The sequence below is a fragment of the Anopheles aquasalis genome, chromosome 2 (genome assembly GCF_943734665.1).
Source record: "Anopheles aquasalis chromosome 2, idAnoAquaMG_Q_19, whole genome shotgun sequence".
NCBI classification, from domain to species: Eukaryota; Metazoa; Arthropoda; class Insecta; order Diptera; family Culicidae; genus Anopheles; species Anopheles aquasalis.
Genome location: NC_064877.1, coordinates 57,178,147 through 57,199,505, shown reverse-complemented (window position 1 = coordinate 57,199,505; position 21,359 = coordinate 57,178,147). Strand labels below are relative to the sequence as shown.

At 43.6% G+C, this 21,359-nt stretch overlaps 3 protein-coding genes and 1 pseudogene across 4 annotated transcripts in view; 2 read left to right on the top strand and 2 right to left on the bottom strand.

Moving 5' to 3' along the window:
* The window catches only part of LOC126575882 (angiopoietin-4-like), a 36,523-nt pseudogene extending 30,416 nt beyond the window's left edge, over positions 1–6,107 (bottom strand).
* Positions 6,108–12,518: 6,411 nt separating this feature from the next.
* Positions 12,519–15,256, bottom strand: LOC126571779 (intraflagellar transport protein 80 homolog). The gene is made up of 3 exons (XM_050230581.1): positions 14,294–15,256; positions 13,855–14,234; positions 12,519–13,792 (listed from the first exon to the last, which is right to left on the bottom strand). Exons 1-3 carry the CDS (start codon positions 15,095–15,097, stop codon positions 12,709–12,711), a joined length of 2,268 nt encoding a protein of 755 aa, XP_050086538.1. The 5' UTR covers positions 15,098–15,256; the 3' UTR covers positions 12,519–12,708.
* Positions 15,257–15,813: 557 nt separating this feature from the next.
* On the top strand, positions 15,814–16,968 carry LOC126571778 (m-AAA protease-interacting protein 1, mitochondrial). Its single transcript, XM_050230579.1, has 3 exons — positions 15,814–16,305; positions 16,369–16,664; positions 16,733–16,968. Exons 1-3 carry the CDS (start codon positions 15,880–15,882, stop codon positions 16,866–16,868), a joined length of 858 nt encoding a protein of 285 aa, XP_050086536.1. The 5' UTR covers positions 15,814–15,879; the 3' UTR covers positions 16,869–16,968.
* Positions 16,969–17,968: 1,000 nt separating this feature from the next.
* LOC126571774 (nocturnin) overlaps positions 17,969–21,359 on the top strand; it is an 18,614-nt gene continuing 15,223 nt past the window's right edge. For both annotated transcript variants that reach the window (XM_050230572.1, XM_050230571.1), the window contains exon 1: positions 17,969–18,283. The gene's annotated coding sequence lies outside the window, so the exon portion shown is untranslated. The remainder of the gene's footprint in view (positions 18,284–21,359) is intronic.

Sequence of the window (21,359 nt, the reverse complement as noted above, 5' to 3'; positions counted from 1 at the left end):
AGCAAACGGTAATACGATGCAAAAGTGCCATCAGAGAGCTGTTTCGGGGGCTTAAATCTGAATCCGCCCGGCCAGCCAGCCAGCACCGTTAATGGAATATTGAAAATTTGTCACAGATGTTAAATGGCGGCGGTTTAATCTAATATATAAGCGGGTGAGAGGCGCGAGGGCGCACCGTGGAATATAAATTATACATAAAAGATAACATTAGGGAAAAATAATTCTCGTTGATTGAGTGGCGGTGGTGGCGGTTGCCTCTCGCGTGCACAGACAACTTGTGGCCACCAGCAGAAAGGACATAAAAATGACAAGTGGGATGGCGGGAATGACATTCGAAAGCTGGCGACGACGACGACGACGACGACGACGAAGACCAGGGCAACGATGGCAACCGATGGTGAGGATGATGATGAAAGACTTTTCCTTCCATTCAAAGTCGAAAGCATACTCAGCATGGCGGCGGCGAGGAGCCAGAAGCATGTAGAGGATGGGCTGGAACGCTTTTATTCGAATCGATCGATTCCGGGGGCCAACAGCGCTCGCCGACCGTTGCTCTCGTTGACAAATGTTCGCCCTCCGCCCTCTGCTCGTACACAGCAGCTTTGACTTCATTTGCATATCCTTTTCGAGTGGAAAGGGGAAGTGCGAGGCAAATGGCGGCCACGAGCTACTTGCCATGGGCCCGGCCGTACGGTAGTAGTAGACTGTAGCAGTTGTAGGGTTGTGGTTTTGCATACAGATGAATGTTGGCCCCGTGTGCACTGAACCGGGCAAGGATTTCAATCGAATAAATCCGGATTGCTCTATGATTGATAGGCCAAAAGGCTTGGCATTTTGTTGGCAACGTCAGGTGTAGCCGAGACTGTTTGCGCCGGATGGATCCGACTAGGGGGCCAGAATGCACGGATTTCGCATAATGGACTCTCGTGCCCATACCGATCGATTGGTGTATGAAGTGTGCAGGCGGGACACGACCGATTGAAGCATTCAAGCGTGCGGACTGAGCAGTTGCAGACAGTTGCTGGGTAGTTTGCAGTTAGCAAAAGAGTGATTACGAGTTTGCGGTTCGATTACATTTGGCAGTATGCAGTTCAACAATCTTATAACAAAAAGATGTTGAACATAATTACTGACGATGTTGTGGTTTGATAGATGCTTTATTATAGTGTGGTTTAAAGTTAATTTTGCTATAATTGACAAGTCAATCGATAAGTTCCATAAATAATATCGCAGCGTCAAATCAATTTCATGCGGTTTCAATGACCCCAATAGCGTAGAAGAATTTACAACAAACAACTCTTTCAAGTGCTAGTTCAACATTCATAAAACATTCAGTAAACTCCGCTAAGTCCGATTTTGTTTATTAATTCATCAAGGGACTTGTGTTGATCATTGAATCTGGTTCCCTTATCATTATGAGATCTCCAAACGCAATGAATCGCTACAATATACAGTATCTTCTTTTATGTACTAGAAAAATTAACATGAAACTAGTAAAGTCACCAGGTAAATCTATTGGAAGGTTTGGACATTTTAAGTCAACATTATTATTAACACTATACGTTCAATAAGGACATGGCGTGTCTTTATACTTAGTTAGAACAGAACGTATGTATTGATCTTTGTCGCAAACAGATTTTTTCCCACATGATGTTAAATATCATGTAGACAAGTTTGTAAATAGCAATAACTCCACTTGCTCCTATTATGTCTTGCATTAAAAAAAATGCTGAAAGAATGAAAAAAGACATGAGATAAAAATGTTTCAATTATGATTCCGAGTAAAGGAATGTTCAATTGACAAATAGTTGTTATACAAAATTGCATCTGAAATGTGCGCGTTGAGTCATTTTCGCAAAAGAAAGTTATGCAAAAGTGAGTTATGTTCTTTGCTGAGACTATGAATACAATATCCTAATTCAATGTTTCCATACAGTTAATTACAGCGTTATGTAGAACCTAAATCATACGAAAATGAATTTCTTGAAACCTCCAGCGGCGGCCCACAGTTCTTATGTTGACTCCGTCGCAACTTACGAAACCGATTTCATCCCAATCGTTTGAAAACAATCGAAGACTCTCCACCATTTCTTCGAAAACGCACAGTCACATGTCACGTGGACTCGTACCAAGCTCGCGGTATCGACGCTAAATCAATTATGTCATTACCAGACGCACAGGGTCATCATGAATGCTAATGAAATAATTCTTTATTCCCTCGTCACACCGACGGCATCAAATGGGAATGAAAACAAACAAGCGAGCTGGTCCGGGCATTTTCCCATGCACCACCACTGCTACCGCCCCTCCGAGGTCCACAAAAGTGACTCGCTGGTCCTTTGCCTCCACGGAAAACCCACACCGTCCATTATCCAATGAGCCGCTGCTCAGGCACGGTCGCTAAACGGTCTCTTTTCGGCGTTCTGTTTACAATTCACGCTGGGCTAATGATTAGCTAACGGGCGGTTGCGACTGCCGCGGTGCACGCTTTCCATTCCACGACGCCCCCAGTCATCGTGTGCATATTCCACGCTTCCAATAACGCCCAGAAGGGGGAAAGGAATGGAATTTGCCACTTCAGTGACCGGGATTGCCGTATCCCGAGGGAAAATCTAGAGCGTTTGTCTTTTGCCAATCACTTCTACGATTCGCTTTACAGCACGCGCTTACTGCGGGTCTAAACTATCCTTTCTTCTCTCCTCCTCGCTAGCAAACACGCCTAGACACGCGGTAGATTGCGTCCCTCACGATGAGAATACTGGAGGTGAACCGGAAAAGTGGAAATACAAACACTTCACTTCCACCGATCCGGTCCAGTCCGTCAGCCCAGTCAATCAGCCAGTTTGTTAGTTCCGAGCCTCCGTTCCTCTCTCAATTCGCTTCCACGGGCTCGTGCACGTACGGATCGCCAGGATGGGCGTTCTCGGTCCGATGACTTCTATCGGAAGGCGGAAGTGCAATACGCTTGGCGCTGGTGCGCGCGAAATGGGAAATAAATTTCATCAAATTTTTCCGAATCTGTTTTTGACACGCCATTACCGGTAACCTGGCTCTCAACCTGGCAGTCGCTTCTGTGTGCTCGCTGGCAGGATCGTCTGGCTGGATGGTTTCAGGTTTCGCGAGCGCAATCATTTCTATATATCTCATTCACGCCGTTATGAGCATTAATAGTCTGATTCCATTATGCCAACAAATCGCTTCGTTGGACCAAGCAACGTGCGAAGTGACCGGTGGATGCTCCGTTCGATACCTGGATCAACTGCAAACACGCAGCAGTTAGGTTGGGTAACCTTCACAATAGAACTAGGCGCACGTGACCGCAACGGCGCTGTTGTTGAAGAGAACGCAAGGTTAGTCTTTTATCTGTGCCTCCCTTGTTCCTCTAATGCAGCGACATATCTAGGATTCTCTGTTTTAATTCTGTTAACTCTGCTTAAAGAGCGAACGATTAGCCGGAAAAAACTGAACAGATGACCATGTTTTTCCTTGATTTGTTAAAAAAAACTGTTTCAACTATCGAAAACAACACTAAAGAACAGCCATTTCGTGAGGTAGAACAACATAATATCTGTTCTCGAAACCACTTTTTCCTATTTCTATGTGAAGCTGTCCATCTTCATCTTACATTCGTTTATCCATTTACAGGAAAAAATGGAAAATCCCTAGACTAGCCTATGTCTTTCAAAATGGCGGAACAATGTCCGGAAGTTGATGCAAATGGAAAATGATTCGGTTATGACATCGCTGGCCAGGCTTCGCAATCCAACCCAACCCACCGGCACGGTCAGAGGTCCTGCCAAACTGCGCTCCAAGGACTGTCCATGACAGATTGCACGCACTGCCAGGTGACGGCTGCTGGATGCTACCTGAGTCATCGTTCTTGGTCACATTCTTCCCACCCGCCTTCTCCATTCACTCACTTACGGTCCAATCAGAGAGGGAAGCAAGCAGAGCAGAAACAAACAGGAATAGAGCAGGCAAGACAATCGATGTTGGTTGGTGGGAGGATGACCAGTTTGACTGTTTCTGACTGCTTCCACCCAACGTACGTTGTGTCAAAACAAAGGTCAGCATCGGCCTGACGTTCCTGGCGTGGGCCTTTTCTGCGTTCGGTAATGCTCCAGGGTAGAGTGAAGAAGAGAGCCTCCTCTCAGAAGCAGCACTCCACTCCTGACGAATGCGGCCATCTTTAGCTTGGCCGACCGACGTGTTGGTCCCGTTGGCTACGGAAGTGTCAGTGCCCACAGTCAGTGGCACATCACAAATGCCGAACTTAACTCATTCGATTGACGAAACTGTAATTTATGTTGATTGAATTACGCCCTCAACGCCGCCCTCCTCGAGGATCTTCGTGGGACTGCCTGCCGTGTGTCACACACCGGAATCGACGTTTCCTTCGTTCGTTAGATGATGTCGCTCGAGCTGGAAATGCTGGAGGCAACTTTGAACTCAACAAATCAAATCAAAATAAATCAAATCACCGAAAAGTAAAAAAGAAGAACCGAGCCGGGCCAAGTGTGTTTCGGGAACTTTCGACCAGGCCGCACGTTTCTTTCGTTCGTACAAATGGAGGTTCGATGCACTTCTGTGTCTTCAACTTCTCAACGCTGGACGGAGTGTCGCCCAAAAGAAAAATTGTAGCCGCGAAATAAGAACGAAACACCCCAGTGACTTTGTATCTGGTGTACGGTGGGATGTGAGGTTTGGTTTGGATGACTACATTAGAGAAGGAAAATGGTAAGCAACTCCTATCCGTTGAAGGAGTGCAGCGTGCGCCTTTCGTCCCAAGGCCCCCACGATGGCGATGGTGGATTAGCATCGTGACGCTGGGGGGAGCATCCTACAGGAGCTTGCCAGTGTGTTTGAAGAGCGAGTGCTGAATTCCTGTCACGTGCAGAACCCTGCAAAGATCGGTATAAATTCACACCGAGGTAGATGTGCTGAGAAGCTGTATGAAAAGGAAAGTTTATCGGAAAAGTTTGATAAAATAAATAAAAAACGAAACATAATTATGACGGATGAAACCGAAGTAAGACATGTTTTTCATTTTTTTTAAACAGATTTTTTTTTAAATTACCTATGCAAAAATAAATTCAAAATAAAAATTAGTATCGTGTGTTTGGGTAATAAGGATTGCCCTAAAAATTAAACAAACTGTTTGTAGATCTAGCGTTCTTTAAGCTGTTTGTCCGAGAACCAAGACTACCTTTCAGTAAAATATGCCAAAAATTCATCTTTATTAAACATAATTTATTTCTTATCTCTTAACTTTAGGGGGAATAGCCTAACCAGAATTTCACAGTTCGCGGATCATTATCCTGGAAAAACTCATTCCTCGATAGTCATATTTAAAATGATACCAAAACATGGATTTCAAACTGTTTAAATTTCTGTACGGTCCATTCAAATTCGCACTGCCACAACTGTTGTACCACCAGGCACCTCCCCTATCATGAGCACAATCACTTTCCCTGTCATTATCATTATCTCGATCTTTCGTAGAAAATTTCGTAGTCGTAGCGTGCATATTTGTAAATGCCCCTAAAGTCCTTGATCTCAATCACTACTTCATGTGCGCGAGCCGTCGTGATTTGATGTATTTTCTCCATTCCGAGCCAGAATTCCTTTTTTATGCTTCCAAAGCCTTCGCGGTATTCTTCCCAGTTGCGATTAAAATCAACCGAGCCATCAAACCGATGTTGCACCACAACCCAACCGCCTCCGAACTCCTCTTGCTCACAAAACACTCTGAACGGTGAACTAACGTTGCTGAGACGGATACGATAAACACCCGACACTCTGGCCGTTACATCTTTGCACGATTTGGTATGAGGCTGCTTTCGCTTTCTAGTTGTTGTTGGTGCTGTGGTTGTTGTAGTTGCTGGTGCTGGCACTTTTGGAAGTATTTTCGGTGTCTTCTCATAAACCATATGGATGTCTGCTATTTGCTCCTGGAGCCCGTGCATTTGAAGTTGAAGCTCAACCAATTTAATATCGATGTACTCCAACTTTGTCAACAGTATCTCCAATCCGAACCCCATAATTCCATCCACTGTCGGTGATTCCAGCGTAACGTTCGCTTGATCAGAGATATCGTTGGTTGCCATTACACACATATGAACACAAAATAGTAGCAAACAGACACGCAGCTTCATGTTGAACAAAATTGAGACGATTGTGAACTGGGCGAACAATACAAACTATGCCCTCAGGCTATTTGGAAGCAGATTTTATGCTAGACACTCTACTTACCACTCCGACGCTGCCACCCATATCATTGTAGCTTCTCATATCTCATTGTCTCATATTCAGCAATGGTCACTTACAGTGCAAACAAAATTCCACCCGTACTGTAATGAATTTTTATTCTTTGAATCCAAATTGAATTAGTGGACGATGAAAAATTATTTCTACTATTACTTGGGTTTGCGCCTCAACGAGAACATATATTAAAAAATATATGATATGTTATATCAAAAATGCTAAAAAGTTTATTACAGTACGAGTGGATAAGATATTTTTTGTCAATTTTTTGTTTGTTTGTCAGCACGACGCAATGCTATGTTAAATGATAGTAAGCGATCTCACCAGTTAGATGATAAGACGCACGCATTGGTACAAAGTAAACACATACAAGAGCACTTGTTCAATTTTAGCACAACAGTTCATGAATCATTTATCCAGAACCTTCGCTCAGGGCCTTCTTTCAGAGCATGCCAGTCAGCCAGTGAGCCGAGATAACAGCCATATGAGCATATTTTGCGTGCCAGTCACTTGATAAGCTGAAAGCAAGGCTATAATTATGCTGCCATATCGGCTGACAAAACTATCTTTAAGCAATTTGCTTGACATAGAAGGATTACATGCTCGCATCGACGAATCTAAAATCTCCATATGCAGCCTTGTGGTAATGATTGGTTAACGCTTCTATGTAAGATCACGACCTTATATTTTATAAATTATCAATCAACAGAACTTTATTGTGACAAATACGAACCCAATTTAGTAAATGATTTTTGATTAATTTAACGAAATTCATTAAATTTATGTTGTTAGTTTGTTGTAGCTGGTTCTGCATGATCTTTTGAAGAGATTCAATTGCAATTCAACAGCAATAGAATATATGCTAAGTGCACTTGTTGGCCTGGCCCTTATAATAAGACTCTTGCTCTGACTGTAACATATTACATGTTACATGTTATATTTACATGTTACAAATATGGGTAAACAAATCATCAAATCCACAAAAACAATAGTTTCTGTGGAGTGTCATTTCTAATTTAATATCAATTTCCTCTGTTTTTGTTGATACACAAACATTTCCTATTTTTATGTTCTGTTTCGTAGCCTTCGATGGCCTATCGCATCACTGCAGCTCAATACCAGTGTGATACGTTGATATCGTACCAAGTCGTTGTTCCATCCATCACCACACCACAAAGCAAGAAAAAAAAGAATGGTTCTGCAGCTGCGAAATTCCTGATTAACATGCACATGCGTTGAAATTCTGATGTGACAAATCTAACCAAAAATGAGATAATGTGTGTTTTACTCTTAACCACCAGCTTCAACATCGGCTATGATAAAACACATACAATCTTAAACGACTGGTGACTCGAAACACTCCTTGTACTATCCAAAATTTGTCACAAAACTCACCACGCGCAACGGGCCGTTTGAGCTAATCAGTAATACCCAACAAATGCAGTAAAGCTTGTACGGAGCTTGTAGGCTGAGGCATCCGGTCATGTGGTTCAGAGAGTATTGACTGATTGTGATTGCAAGGGGGCATATTTTTGGCTTATATAAATCCTGTGGAGTCGTTGAGTTTTTAGTGGAGAACAAACCATTGCCCAAAACGGTTGAATTACTGTGTTCCTTAAAGATTCTGTTTTCGTTTCAGTAGTACCTCAACTGTTCTGTAGTGGTATTTTATGCGTGGAATAGGCTTCTCGGTGTGACAATGGGAGGAACTATGCGAGTTACGATAATTACCGTGAGCATTGCTATGATAGCAACTGTTCACAAGTCCAGCGCGGTAACAGGTAAGTTATGATCTACAATCATTATTATAAGTGATGATTGTAACAGTTGATTCATTCGTAGAACGCGGAGCAAAAATAAATCCATAGATCCAAAATTTTGTGTGCGCACTTTACTCTGATCGTTATTCAGTTAACAAAATAACACGGTGCGTTCAGATTGATCGCGCTTGCTGCTGTGCTTGAGTTGGCGGTACAATGAGCGTTAGGTTTAGCGTTGAGAAACAAACTCAGAAACGCTGGTCTTTCGATTTTGTGTGGGATGACAGCCCATCTGCAGTTTAACGATGTGTAAGTGATGAAAGGAAGCAAAGAAGCGCAGGCTTAAAAGAAGAAGATAATGATAGTTTTACGAAAGATCAACTCTGTGCATATTGTGGGTTGTGATAGTAATTATACATTATTAAATGTTTGCATAGTAATCAATGGTTTTCAGCTAATGAATGTTGATCTCCGTTATGATTTGATAGGCATAATTCATGGTTATTATTATGTTTATGGATACAAATAGCTGTGGAAAAATAGCTACAGAAATCTGAAAAAAAATCCTCGTGTTTTTAATGAACCACATCTTCCATTTGCAGCCATAGAGAGCGACGGAAGTGTAATTATCTCACCACAAATTGAATCTCCGGTTGATGAGGTAGTACTAAAGTTAGGCGAATCAAAAAATATTACATGCAAGGCTCAATATTCTATTGTCTGGAGACCTTTTGAAAGGTGGTACGAGTGGGTAAGAATAACCGTTTTCACTCATCCAAACAAATTTGATAATTCACGTCTAAACTCGTTGTTATCTGCATTCATAGATCCCTCCAAATATCAGAATATCTTTCTTCAATGCATCAGAAATTGATCCACTTTATGGAAGCACACTTACCATTACGAACGCATCCGCATTGATTGTTGGCCGCTACTATTGTGTTCGTTTTGAAAAACAAGATGAAGATCTTGACGAGTTGATCACGGAAAACATGGCCAGCAGCATATATGTGTACGTAGAGGATCCTCATCAACCCATAGTTCCCATGCCTCTAATATATCACGTTAAATATGATAAAGCTATAATACCTTGTAAACCATCGCATCCAGATGTAGAGTTAGAAGTTTGCCGAGATAAGGTAAGCAGTTTAATAATATTTTACTTATATATTGTTCCTTGTAGCTTTATAGTCTAAAGTCTATTTGCAAGTACTTTGTTTCTAACAACAGTATTCTTTGCAATTTCTATATGCAGAACTGTGTAATGTCACACGATCCCTCCAAAGCGTTCGTCACCCCTGTGGAGCAAAGTTACAGCACTCTCGGAAATGTGTATTGTAAAGCTAAAGGATTCATCGTAGAGGCTAATTATTGGACACCGTTTGATGGTATGTTGTTCTGTCATTATTTGTTCTGTGTGAATAGCGTGAGATTTTTCGACATTTTAGAGAGTATACCAAAACCGAGCATCAATAGCAATATCGGGGATCTTGTACCATTTGGAAAAAATGTCCAATTAACCTGCCGTATTGTCATCTTTAGTTATGACGAAGCAAACATAACATGGAAAATGCTTCCGATCTACCAACCTAAGGTAAAGGTGAAATTTGTTCATATTAAATTATGGTCATAGTAATAATGTTCCATATTTCATTTTAGGACAAATCAATCACAATTGGAGAATTAATCAGAACACCACATCCATTATTAGACAATTTTGTAATTCTGGAGCGTGAGCTCATTATCAAAAAGGCCACTCTAGCTCACAAACGGATCTATCGATGTGAAGTGTCCAATGGTGAAAGTACTAACTATCACAACTTTAAGCTTCACGTGCGTGACACCCCCGACGACTTCGTAATCCTGAGCGCAGCTCACAACCGAACCATTATCACTGGGAAGATTAACAGAACTGAAAACACAACACCAATCCATATTATAATTCAGTATAAATCGTATCCTGTTAAAATATCATATCAATGGTTTAAAAATTACACTCGAAAAATAGTTGGAACTGCTTTGGGATCTTATACAACGGAACAAACAGAAAACTATCTCAAGCTAACGATCAAACGCCCGGATATATACGACAGCGATAATTATACACTTGTAGTTCGGGCCGGTACTGCAGAAGCAAAATATAACGTGGCAGTCATCATTCATGGTAAGTCGATTGGTTGATTCGCAAGATATTCTAAGAAGCAAGGCAATAATTTTATTTTTAGATAAACCACAGCTTTCTATAGGTATGAGAGGGAAAGGGAGGACACCTTCATTTTTCCAGGCGAAGAAAGGCGAGGCTATTGAATTCCCGTGTTATATCATAGCTCATCCCTTACCTGAAGTCAAATTTATGTTCCAGCCATGTATGACAGTTCCTTGGAAAAACTGTTCCATTGAGAATGATACTCAAGCAGCATGGCATGTAAGTACATGTTCCACAATCATAACTTTCATTCAAACTATTCTTTTTACCTTTTTATATTTTTACGATTTCATTAATAGGCACCAACAAGGATAAGTGCTGAGATTGATGTAAATTACGCTTTTCTAGCGACCTATAGATTAATCGCAGAGCTACCAGGAATCGTTTACTGTATGGCTAGAAACTCTCAGGGAAACGAAACGACTCAGGCTTATTTTATGGTGATAGGAGTGTCCAATTATATGCATCTAGAAAGGGTACACCCAGAAGGATTAATTACTGTTGGTGATAATGTTATTTTCAACTGCGCATTCGTAAGAAGCATTGCAACCGCCGGAATCGATTTCATCTACAATGGCGAGAATTTCGACGGCACCAATCTGTACGACGATGGATTTATAGGTTTAAAACAACTCACTTTGCTGAATGTGAATCTAAACCATTCAGGTGATGTGTCCTGTAACGCGACTACAATGTTTCGCAAAAAGTATAAACAATCTGTTAAGATGGAAGTGACAGAAGCGATCGCTCCTCAATCACGATCTGGTATTATTCACTCGAATCTTGTCCTTAACGTTGATGTGCTTACTCCGATTCACTTGGAGTGCGACGTAATGGGGGTACCTGATCCACATATAACGTGGCTTAAGAATGGAACACCTATTGAGTCTGATAACAATATTCAGATTAACTCAACAACGCTAATGATCGAAGATACAATCCCAAAACACACTGGATTGTATGAATGTAGGGCGGAAAATAAAAAAGGAATCCTCATACAGTCTTGGAACGTAACCGTGCGATGTCCATGAACTACTGATAAAGTAATAAGGAATTATTATTCAAGCCTACCCTCATCATAAAGGCTGCTCGATGCAGTACTCAGCTACACAATGTAAAATTGGCATCGCAACAGCAAAGAGGAATGTTAAGAATACATGATTCTGATCACAAAGAAAATAATAAAACGAACGAATACAGTACACAAAAGCTATATGTACCTTATTTGAACATTCCTGTATTATGCTATGAAATTACTCTTAGCTTCAATCAATACAAATATTCTAATTAAATTTTAGATTAATAGTACGTTTATCCAGATCACATATCTTCGTCTGTTGCAGTCCTCCGCCTGTTGATCAATACGTGATCTCTCTGGATGGAAGAGACTCCTTTTGCGATACCTGGAAATGTACTCGCAACACACTCAATAGACCTTCATTACCGTTGGCAATGAATGCTCCATGAACCACATAGTGGACAACATACTAAGGAAAACGTATCTTCGTTCTTACCAAAATAGTGCGATAATTTAGTGTCTTATCATGCACAACGTGGTACAAGATAAATCACAGTAGAACATTGGTTCTGTGAATCATACGTACGAGCGCTGATATGCTAATGTTGGAAGTCGAGCCAAACATGTGATTGAGTGTGTTTTGATTGAGCACAATCACTCGCTTGAACGCAAATAACTGTTGTATGGTAAAACACAGTATTACCAAGGCGCCCTATACAACGGTGACTCTCCCAGTACTGTGTTTAGAAATGTATCACTACATAAAGCACTTGTAACGGTTTGAACGATTAGGTTAATCAGTAGTACTGATTGTACGAACCATTCGCACCATTGTTTAGGCAAAGCCTAGGAAACAGGGACTTTACGTACTTACTTACTTATCAGGCACTACAACCAACGAGCGGTCTTGGCCTGCCGCAGGACATACCCACAACACCCTAGGAAACCAGAACATGTGACTCAGATATTTATGAATTTTTGGTACTGGAAGAGAACATTTGGTTTTCCACAACCTTCGCTCGGATTGAATTTTTAGTCGAGAACGATCATTTGCCCGAAAAGGTTTAAAACACTTTAGCTATAGTTACTGAACTACGGAAGTTTGTGTGTGTCATCAATTTAGTTGGTCAGCCACAGCATGTCGTCTTTTAGTTAACTGTGCCAGAACAAATTATTATCAATTTTGCGAAAAAAATTCAAAACGCGTAAACTTTTTGATATATATTTTATATTTACGCTAGAGTTTACGTTTCATCTGTCCCTGACTTAAAAATAATATAAAGTAAAAGTCATTACTTTTCAGCATCCATTCAAATACCATTTCTGGCGATGTCTGGTTATGTGAATTTCGTTAATATGAAAATTATACCAATAGTAATCTAGTTTAATCAAGTTATTACGAAACAATACAAAAACATTATTAAACAATATCTAAGTGACCAAAGAATTCGACGCCCTAGCTATGGTGTTTTTTTTTGTTGCAGAAACTGTGGATCATTTTCTTCGCGCTCCAAAGCCTGCAAATGTTTTTTGCGTTGCGATAGTACAAAATCTACATCGATTCCATGTTTCAAGGCCAAATCTAAGGCCTCTCTCCAACGGTGAACTCGGATGCAAAGCCTAATGGTCTCCTGCGGACGCTTGTTGTGCAGCAAAATAGTTTCTGCTTCCTGGATACGTCCATTCATAATGGAATTTTCAGCCATATGTTTTGGACTCGAGGGAGACATTGATTTGATGTATCCCAGGTGATAGACTTTATCAATTTGCAAAGAAGCGCAAAATGCCTCTTCACTAATATCAAGCTGGTTACGCTTAGATGCCATCGCCGCCAGCGTAGCCCATAGTAGCTGACTTTGTGCCAAGCGGCAAAGTTTAATAGCTTTTTCCCACTGATTTTCAGCGAACAACTTATGCAGTATTACACAGTAGGTTTTCACCGATACTGTAAAGATAGCACCAGAACTGCGAAATGACACATTTGCTCCTTCAAAGTTTTCAAGCGCAATGTTCTTCCCGATCTCGCTGGTATCGTATGTGAATGTTGTTAGAGCGATGAGAGTCGGATCGGCACACGCTTCCCCAGGACAGTACCACACGGTGTAGCTGAGATCGTGCAGTCCCACTAGTATGTTTGTATCACTCGACCACATCACACTAGTAACCTGAGTTCCGATCTTGTGGGTTATGAACTCAGAACCATCATGCACGCTCGTAATGTACAAGTCCTGGTTTGCATCCAGGTATACCAGGTATTGATCATGAGGATTTCCAAACCGACAGACAGCTACTTCTACCACGATCGCCTTTGAGTGTATACTGTATGGCTCTTCTTGTCGGGTTGCACTGGGCAACAGATCAAACACATGGACAATGGACTGATCGGAATGATCTCGCACTGCAAGACAATCTATGCCAAGCGAAATGCAGCGAGGGTTAAGTTGTGCTACCTGCGTCTGCGAACCAGCGTACCGTGGATTAAGATGCAATCGTCCTGAATATGTATAGATCCAGATAGAAGCATGGTCTACCGCGAGAAAGTTTCTGTTGAAATAGAAAACGTAAAAAGTTACTTTAATTTTTACACTGTTGGCATTTTTACCTACTTTCTTCCCAGCTTGATAAGGCGAATATCACTACGGCCATCTATGATAATCGGAGTGTTGATGTAGTGCTCGTTAAAAATGTGAATCTGATGGATAGTAGCTACAACCAAGTGCCCATATCCAAGCTCCCATTTTATTATACGCTCGGGAAAATCCAGCGTGTCGCTAGTGCGGCAATTTATATCTTGCAGCACAATGGTCTTGCGGCCTATGGTCAAAGCCTTTAGGTTACGATTGCGCAATTCGCGTTCAATGATATGGCCAAAGAGCAGAACTCCAGTGCTAGTCGCTGCCGCTATTTGTGTTCCGTCAGAAGCCCAAACGATGTTGAAAAGCGATCCGATCACTTGTTGATTGAATCGCACGATGCTGTGGCTCCACTGAAATGTTGGTTTAGCAAGTTGAATATAAATGGTTAAGTAGTGACTATAGCACATACCCCAGTAAAATGACATAATTTTATCATATTGAAGCCTCCCACAGCCAGTAGTTCGCCTTCTGGACAAAATTCCACCGAGGTGATGGCGAAATCGTCCGCCACGCTGGTGTAGATGTTGGTGCCTTGAGTATCCCAGATCTTGTATCGACAATCTTCGCCTCCTGTCGCAATCATGCCTGTATTGTTTGACCACGACAAACAAAGAACCATTCCATCGTGTGCTCTCCATTTGACCATTTTGCTATTTGCAGCCAAAGGCTTGATGGAAACAAACGTTCCTTGGCAATACGCGATGGCTGAAGCAGATGGAGCCCATCTGGCACATCGTATTGGTCCTTCATTCTGCACAACGGTTGATCTTAGCATGCCGGAACGAGACCAAATTTTAATGATGCCATCTTCACCTGCAGTTAATAAACCGCTACCATCGGGGCTCCAGCGGGACGAAGAGATTGTCCCTGAATGGGCCACCACGTTTCGATCGATGCGGACACTTTTGTTCAGTATTACAAAACTTCCTTCAGTGCCGGCTAGTAGAAGGCATTCGGCAGCTTTTCCTCCGGTTGCTCCAGTACTGCCACTCGAACTTAAATTGCCGCTTTTAGAGACAAGCCAGTGAAGGTCACTTGGAACAAATCCATCGGGTAACTTAGCCACCTGCATGAACTCCCTGTTTGTAGAGGTCCATTTATACATTTGTTGATCGTTACCGCAGCTGAAAACGTTTTCATTGTTGTTCCAGCCTAGAACACATATGGATTCACTTAACTTGGCATCTTTTGCAAGATATATTTTAAACTTCATCCTGTTCTCGTATCACTTCCAGCTTGCGTTCGCTACAGTTTCCTTTTTACTCTGTTTGCGCTTTCCGATTCATAAACTGGTGTTTTCATACATCCGTTGCTAGGATACTCAAACAACTATCCGCGTCCACACGACACACAAAATAATCGCGAATACTTTAGGTGTAGTGTTAAATTTTATACAGCTGCTGCACGATACATAAAGTTATCGCGAATAGTTTTATCCCAAAAGTTTACATAAAGCTACATAAAAAAAACAAGCTGAAACACAAGCACAACTGGTTTTTGCGCAGTGTAGAAACAGTCTAAAGGTAGGAATACACGAAGCGTAAAGGCTTTGCCAGACTGGTTGCGGTACGTGCGGCAAATCTGTACAAATTCACAACACTGCTGCAACTGCCGCTCGTGCCGCAACATAAGCTCATCTGAACAACCTCATTGGATACCGTGTTTGACAAGCCAAACAGCGTCCGCAACTGCCGCAAATACCGCAACCAGTCTGGCAAGGCCTTCAGAGTGTAATGTCAAACAGTTTACATTTATATACTCACTATATTTCCTGTTTGTGGTTTGCATTAATAGTGAATGCTCATTACTAGCGTTTTTAATCTTTTTCTTCGGAAAAAAAGATCCTATTTTTCTCACAAAAGTCGATAAAAGTTCAGTGTAATTCGGACTACACGTCTCGACCCGGTCATGTAAACATGTTCAAGTGTAAATTAATTTTATATTTACGCTTGAGTTTACGCTTCATGTATCCCCGGCTAAACAATTTTTTTCAGAATGTTTTTGTTGAGCCATCAGGCAAAAATTAGGCGATTTCATCGATATTTTAGTAGTTTTGAACGTTTTCCACCCGCTGTTTCTAATAATACCGTGTTCCCTAGTTCATCAACATGTGCTCACACGACTGCGGCAAAGCTGCCGGCCTGGAACGGCTCTACCCGGTTGCTGCCGGCTTCTTCCCGTCCCTCGATCGCAGGCAATCAAAACACGGTCCAAATCCGATGGAACTCGACCGATGAGCACCAGCATCCGGCCCGGAAGGTGAAGAAACCGCTGACGCTGATGGACTTCCCCCAGCTAGTGTGGCCATCGGTCGTGAAGACCATCCGTAACTTTATCATGGTGCACTTTATTATTCGGCCATACTTTGACCGGGACTTTCACCTTCCCGACTTCGTGATCGGAGCGAAACAGGCTCTGCAGGTCTGGTTTCTTTGCGGAAATTCCTTCGAGCGTTTAACGAACTTTTGGCTTTATTTTTTTCAGGTTGTTTCTTCGGCTCTGGCCGGTGGTGAAACAAAACAGCTGGAAGGATTGGTCGATCGTGCGGCACTGAACGACGTGAAGCAAACGCTTTCGAAAATGTCCGTCGCAGAACGGTATGATATTCGTGTGGACAAGGAGGATGTGTATTTCTCCTTCCCGTACCAGGTCGGTGTCATGTTCGATGAATCGGAGGACGACAGCCAGAAGCGATTTGTCGAAATCACGATGGTCTTTCACGTGCTTCGAGGGTTGAAAGGAATGATCGAGCGAGGGGAAACCGTTCCCCTTAACATCGGGTAAGGCACACCTGCGAAGCACTTGCGATCACTTGCTTTACTGATTCCTTCCATTTCTTACGACACAGAGCACTCCCTGAGTATCGCGATAAAATCAGCGTCTGCAACTACAGATTCATCAAGGAGTTTACCAAGGGCGTCGAATCCGACTGGACCGTGAACGTAATCAACCACTTCAGACCGAGCGATTACATCGATGAGTAATCAGGCAGGCCACCTGCCGTCATTCACACATCCGAATGGCCAACCAAGAAACCTCGTGTAAAGTAGCAGTACAATAAAGAACACAAAAGTGCATGTTTAATACCGTTCGATGGTCATTCCGATGGTGTCGCTTTGCATGCCGTAGTGGAAAATTTCTGCTTTGCCTCGAGACGCTACACACTGCACTGTGTGTTTGGTTTTGTACTGATAAGCCGCTTCTCTTCGATAGCTCAGGGCTAGCTCGGTGATCGGTTCCCGTACGCAACCTAGACAATCGCCAGCAGCCGTTTATCTTCACGACCTAGAACAGGGTTGAGTTCATTAACCGAAGTCCACCAAAGACCACTCAGTTCTCGTTATCTAATCAAATGATGCTCTCATCCCAGGAAGTAATATGCGACCTACAAATCAACCGGCTGGTTAATTCCCGATGCCTATAGAAGATCGGCAATTCAATTCAAAGGATTGTAAATATATTGCATCATTTGTCAGGCAGATGGTGGTACAAGCCCTACGCATCTGGTTCATAATAGGCAGGACGCATGCCCTTCCTTTGTCTTTATTCATTCCGATGGCGGTAATCTTCGGCCGGCATCACGCTTATAGTAAACAAAATGTCTTCATCATCATGCACTGCCGACGTGTCGAAAGTCATCTCGGCGTCTAATCTTGAGTGTACGTGTCGGACATCCAGACACTTCCGCAAGGACAAACATTCTAAGCTCCATTACACCGCAATGACCTACTGATGCTCCGTCGGTTGCAAGGGTCTGCAGTTATATCAAGCAATCCCCCTACCCGCCAGCTGGAATTGGCGTTATCAACCGTAGTTCCGACACATACTACCAGGTTTCGATCCGTTGCAGACCGGTTTTTTGTATGCGTATTCGAGTGGTCAACCGGTGAAAGAAAATTAAAAGACCGGGAATAACTGAATTCTGTCCCTCAGCTTCCCCGATCGACGCTAGTAGTACGCGAAATCAATTCCCACTGATCGGTTGGACTCTGTTACACATTTTCCCCACATCTGTCGGTGTATGTGTGCCTGATGGCCCTAGCGAGCTGATAAGGAATCCGCGATGCCATGCTTGCCTTGGACCGGCAGCTGGGTCCACTGCTAGTCAACATCTCGTCCCGGGTGGTTGTGGTTGCCGTGGCTCAAGCTGCCGGTGCCGGTAGCCGTGGTTTGTCCCTGGTGCGTTCCGTCCCACATTTGGTGGACATATCTTGGGTGTTTGGTTCAATCCGGCTAAATCAGTGGGCGACGCATCAGCACATTGTGAAGTAAGTGAAGGTGAAGATAGCGGAGTGATAACTTTCTTCGTGATTGTTCCGGGTATCACAATATTGCGAATCTTCCTATCGATCATTCTACTGTCAGCAGCTGGGAGACTCTCGTAGAAGAAGAAAGAAAGGTAAGTGTTCCCACAAATTGCAAGGCTGTAAACTGTGAAAGATAAGCGGAACCAACGAAGCAATTGACTTACCATGTGAACCAAACGTGACCAGAGCAGATCGTGGATCCAATCCGGATCCGGCGATTGCACAGACATGGAAAGTGTGCCGTACACTGTGGTCCTTTGCAGATTGTCCTCTTATCAGCTGTGCTCGTAAAGGGGGGGGGGGGGGTGACTTGGTGTATTCGCATCGCAAAGGAAGAGCAGCTCAAACCAGTGCAAACCGGTATCAGGAAGTGTATGTTTTGCGTTCCTCAACGGATACTTTGACTAGCGTTTAGCCGCTAGCTAGTCGTAGCTCCACAGTGATATAACCGGATCATGCAAGCTAGCAACTTCCACATCATAAATCGATCAGATCGTTCCTCTATCGACTTTATGACCTTTGATTGCGGGGAGGCCAATCAAACACTGAGTTTCCTTATATGATTCTAGTACTATGTTAGCTTCAACAGTTACATTAATCCATGACTGAAGTCCAATTAGTACGGCGTACTGCACATATCCAAAGGAAAGATGTTTTTGTGAATGAAACGCGTTCCAAGATCCCTTAACTGAAAATGCCGGTCAAAACAAACCGAATCCAAATCCGTTCGCTCCCAAGGACGCTTGTTTACGGTTTCTTTCGCTTATCAGTTGCCAAAATGACCCTCTGCTGGGCATGCTCGTGGTTTGGGTTATCTCATCGCCATTGCCTGCCCCTTGTGTGGTTATACCGGACATCGACATCGGCTTCGGAGCAGGATGCTACAACCTGGCAAACCGAATCGTGAGATTGGGAAGCAATTATGAATGTACTTTTCGAAGCAATATTATCAATTTAACTTACGACGCAAATTGAAGGTCCACCCGCAAAGGTCATTCGTCTGTTCAAAACACTTTCTTCGATTGCAACTGTGGGCGCTGCCTTTCAGCCATGTACTTTCATCCAGACATCGAGAGAATGCTGACCTTGGTGCAATTAGTAACCGCAGTAGGCTGCTTCCGGGAAACCATCTCCACGGGATCCTGCACGATCCTTCCTGTTGCTGGCACACCGCAAGCGTTGTATAAAAGACGGAAACTCTGATGCATCTCTTACCGTCCAGAAAGGGGACCGACACAGATGATGAATGCCTACTTTGCGTCAAGGAGCCAGTAATTTATTGAGTCGTTTTGCGTGCCGTGGACAGGTTTCGCCGCTCCAACGGCATCGGTTGTAAAGACGATGTTGCCACTCCAGCATGATCGTTGCGCATGCATGATGCGTTGCTGTTAATCAAGTCAACCATGCACTGCGTGCGCTACTCCTACTGCTGCTGCCGCCGCCGCAATGGTTTATGGTTTGGTTCGCTTCTCATTTGTCCAGAAGACGAAGTACCACCGATCGCCATCGCCTCAGCTTCAGTTCTTCGCTCTGGTTTCCCCCCTGGGTTTCCGATGACTGCACGTACAACAGGAAGGGAAGCAGTGGAATGGATTGTGCGAAAGAAAATATTTTCTTCTGCAAATTGATTCATTTAATGGTGATGGCAAAAGAAGCAGTTAACGAGTCAATCACAAATGAGTGGCTCATTTTGTTAATCATCACCTCTGCTCCCGTCTGGGGGTTTGTTGCAACTAATCGATCACTATTAACACCAAAACGGGCGGAACGGTTAAACTTGTTTTGTTTTATTTTTGCCTTCATGCACCTGATGAATCTCCCCCTATCACTGTCTTCAAAGTATCGCGGGTAAATTCGGTGATGTAAGCTTGTGATGGACGACCGTAGGCCGGACATTGGGGTCTGCACATCCCATCAATCATGAGCTGATGCAAGCGGTCAAGATGGACCCTCTAGAGGCGGGGAAGAAGAGCGATACCGACAATTTGGATGATTCACAACAATTTGGAAGTGCTTCACACAAAAAAAAGCCTGGACAAGGGTCCCACTTGTGCAGCGCAGCTCCCTCAGGATCCGGGACGGTCAACTGAAAGACGATCGCGATCTCGCACCAACTTATCGTGATCATCGCGCGCGCGCGGGCGCTGGGTGTACCGTGACACACGAACCCCGCGACGGAGTGTCCGATGCTAGATAGCACCATAGATTGCATAAAGCAACACAATCAAACATTGTAATTAAAGCGATCTTTTATTCCCCTTTCGCGCGCGCCCCTTTGATCAATCCAGGCCAGACGGGACGGGCACCGCGATCGGACCCGATGCACGTACACGGGGCCCTGCAGCATCACCTGCAGGTACGACGATTAAGCATAATCGTGACGGAACGTTCACTTTCCATACGGCAACCCCGACGCCCGGGAGGGGGTTCTGGTGATGGCACAAAACGTGACCTGATTCGATCGGTGTCACCAGAAGCGTGTATTCTAGCGCACCGGTCTCCGCACCGTACCGCAATTGATAACAGTGACGTGTGCGCCGCGCTCATGCGGAGAGCCACGTCGCTTACGTAGCGCCTCACTCGCCACCCACTGGAACGCCATTAACACTTCCTAGTTAGATAAGCCACTGGCGGTCGTCTTTAAATTGGATAAAACCGGTAAAGTGTAGCAAGTGAATGTAGTCGCCGCAAGTGGACAAAGTGAATCACGGTGAGGTCGGCAAACTTTTTCGCCACAGGCTGTCTGCGGCACTAGAAACCAAGAATCAGCCGGGCTGATGTGTTGTATCATCGTGGAGCCCATCTGGTGTTCACTCATAGTGATAAGGATTCCATGGAATATCCCACGGAAGCCGGTTGTAACAGCTGCGTGCCGCTCAAGACCGCCAGCTTCAAAGCGCGGTCAATGTGAGGGCTACCCTGTTTACCGAGCACCCTCGGGAGCCAATCATTTGGAACCGTTTCTAGCGCCCAGATGACCATGAGCGATGAATGTCCCCCAAAAGTGTGGCGGAGGGTGCTTGTTTTGATTCCGAGGACTGGATTTTGCTTTATGGTCAACGCATGGGGGAGTTGGAATCCATTGTTGTCGATTTATATCGAGTCCATATGCTACGTGATATATTCCTTCTCGTGGTTTGAGTTAGACATCCTCTAGAACATCTACAG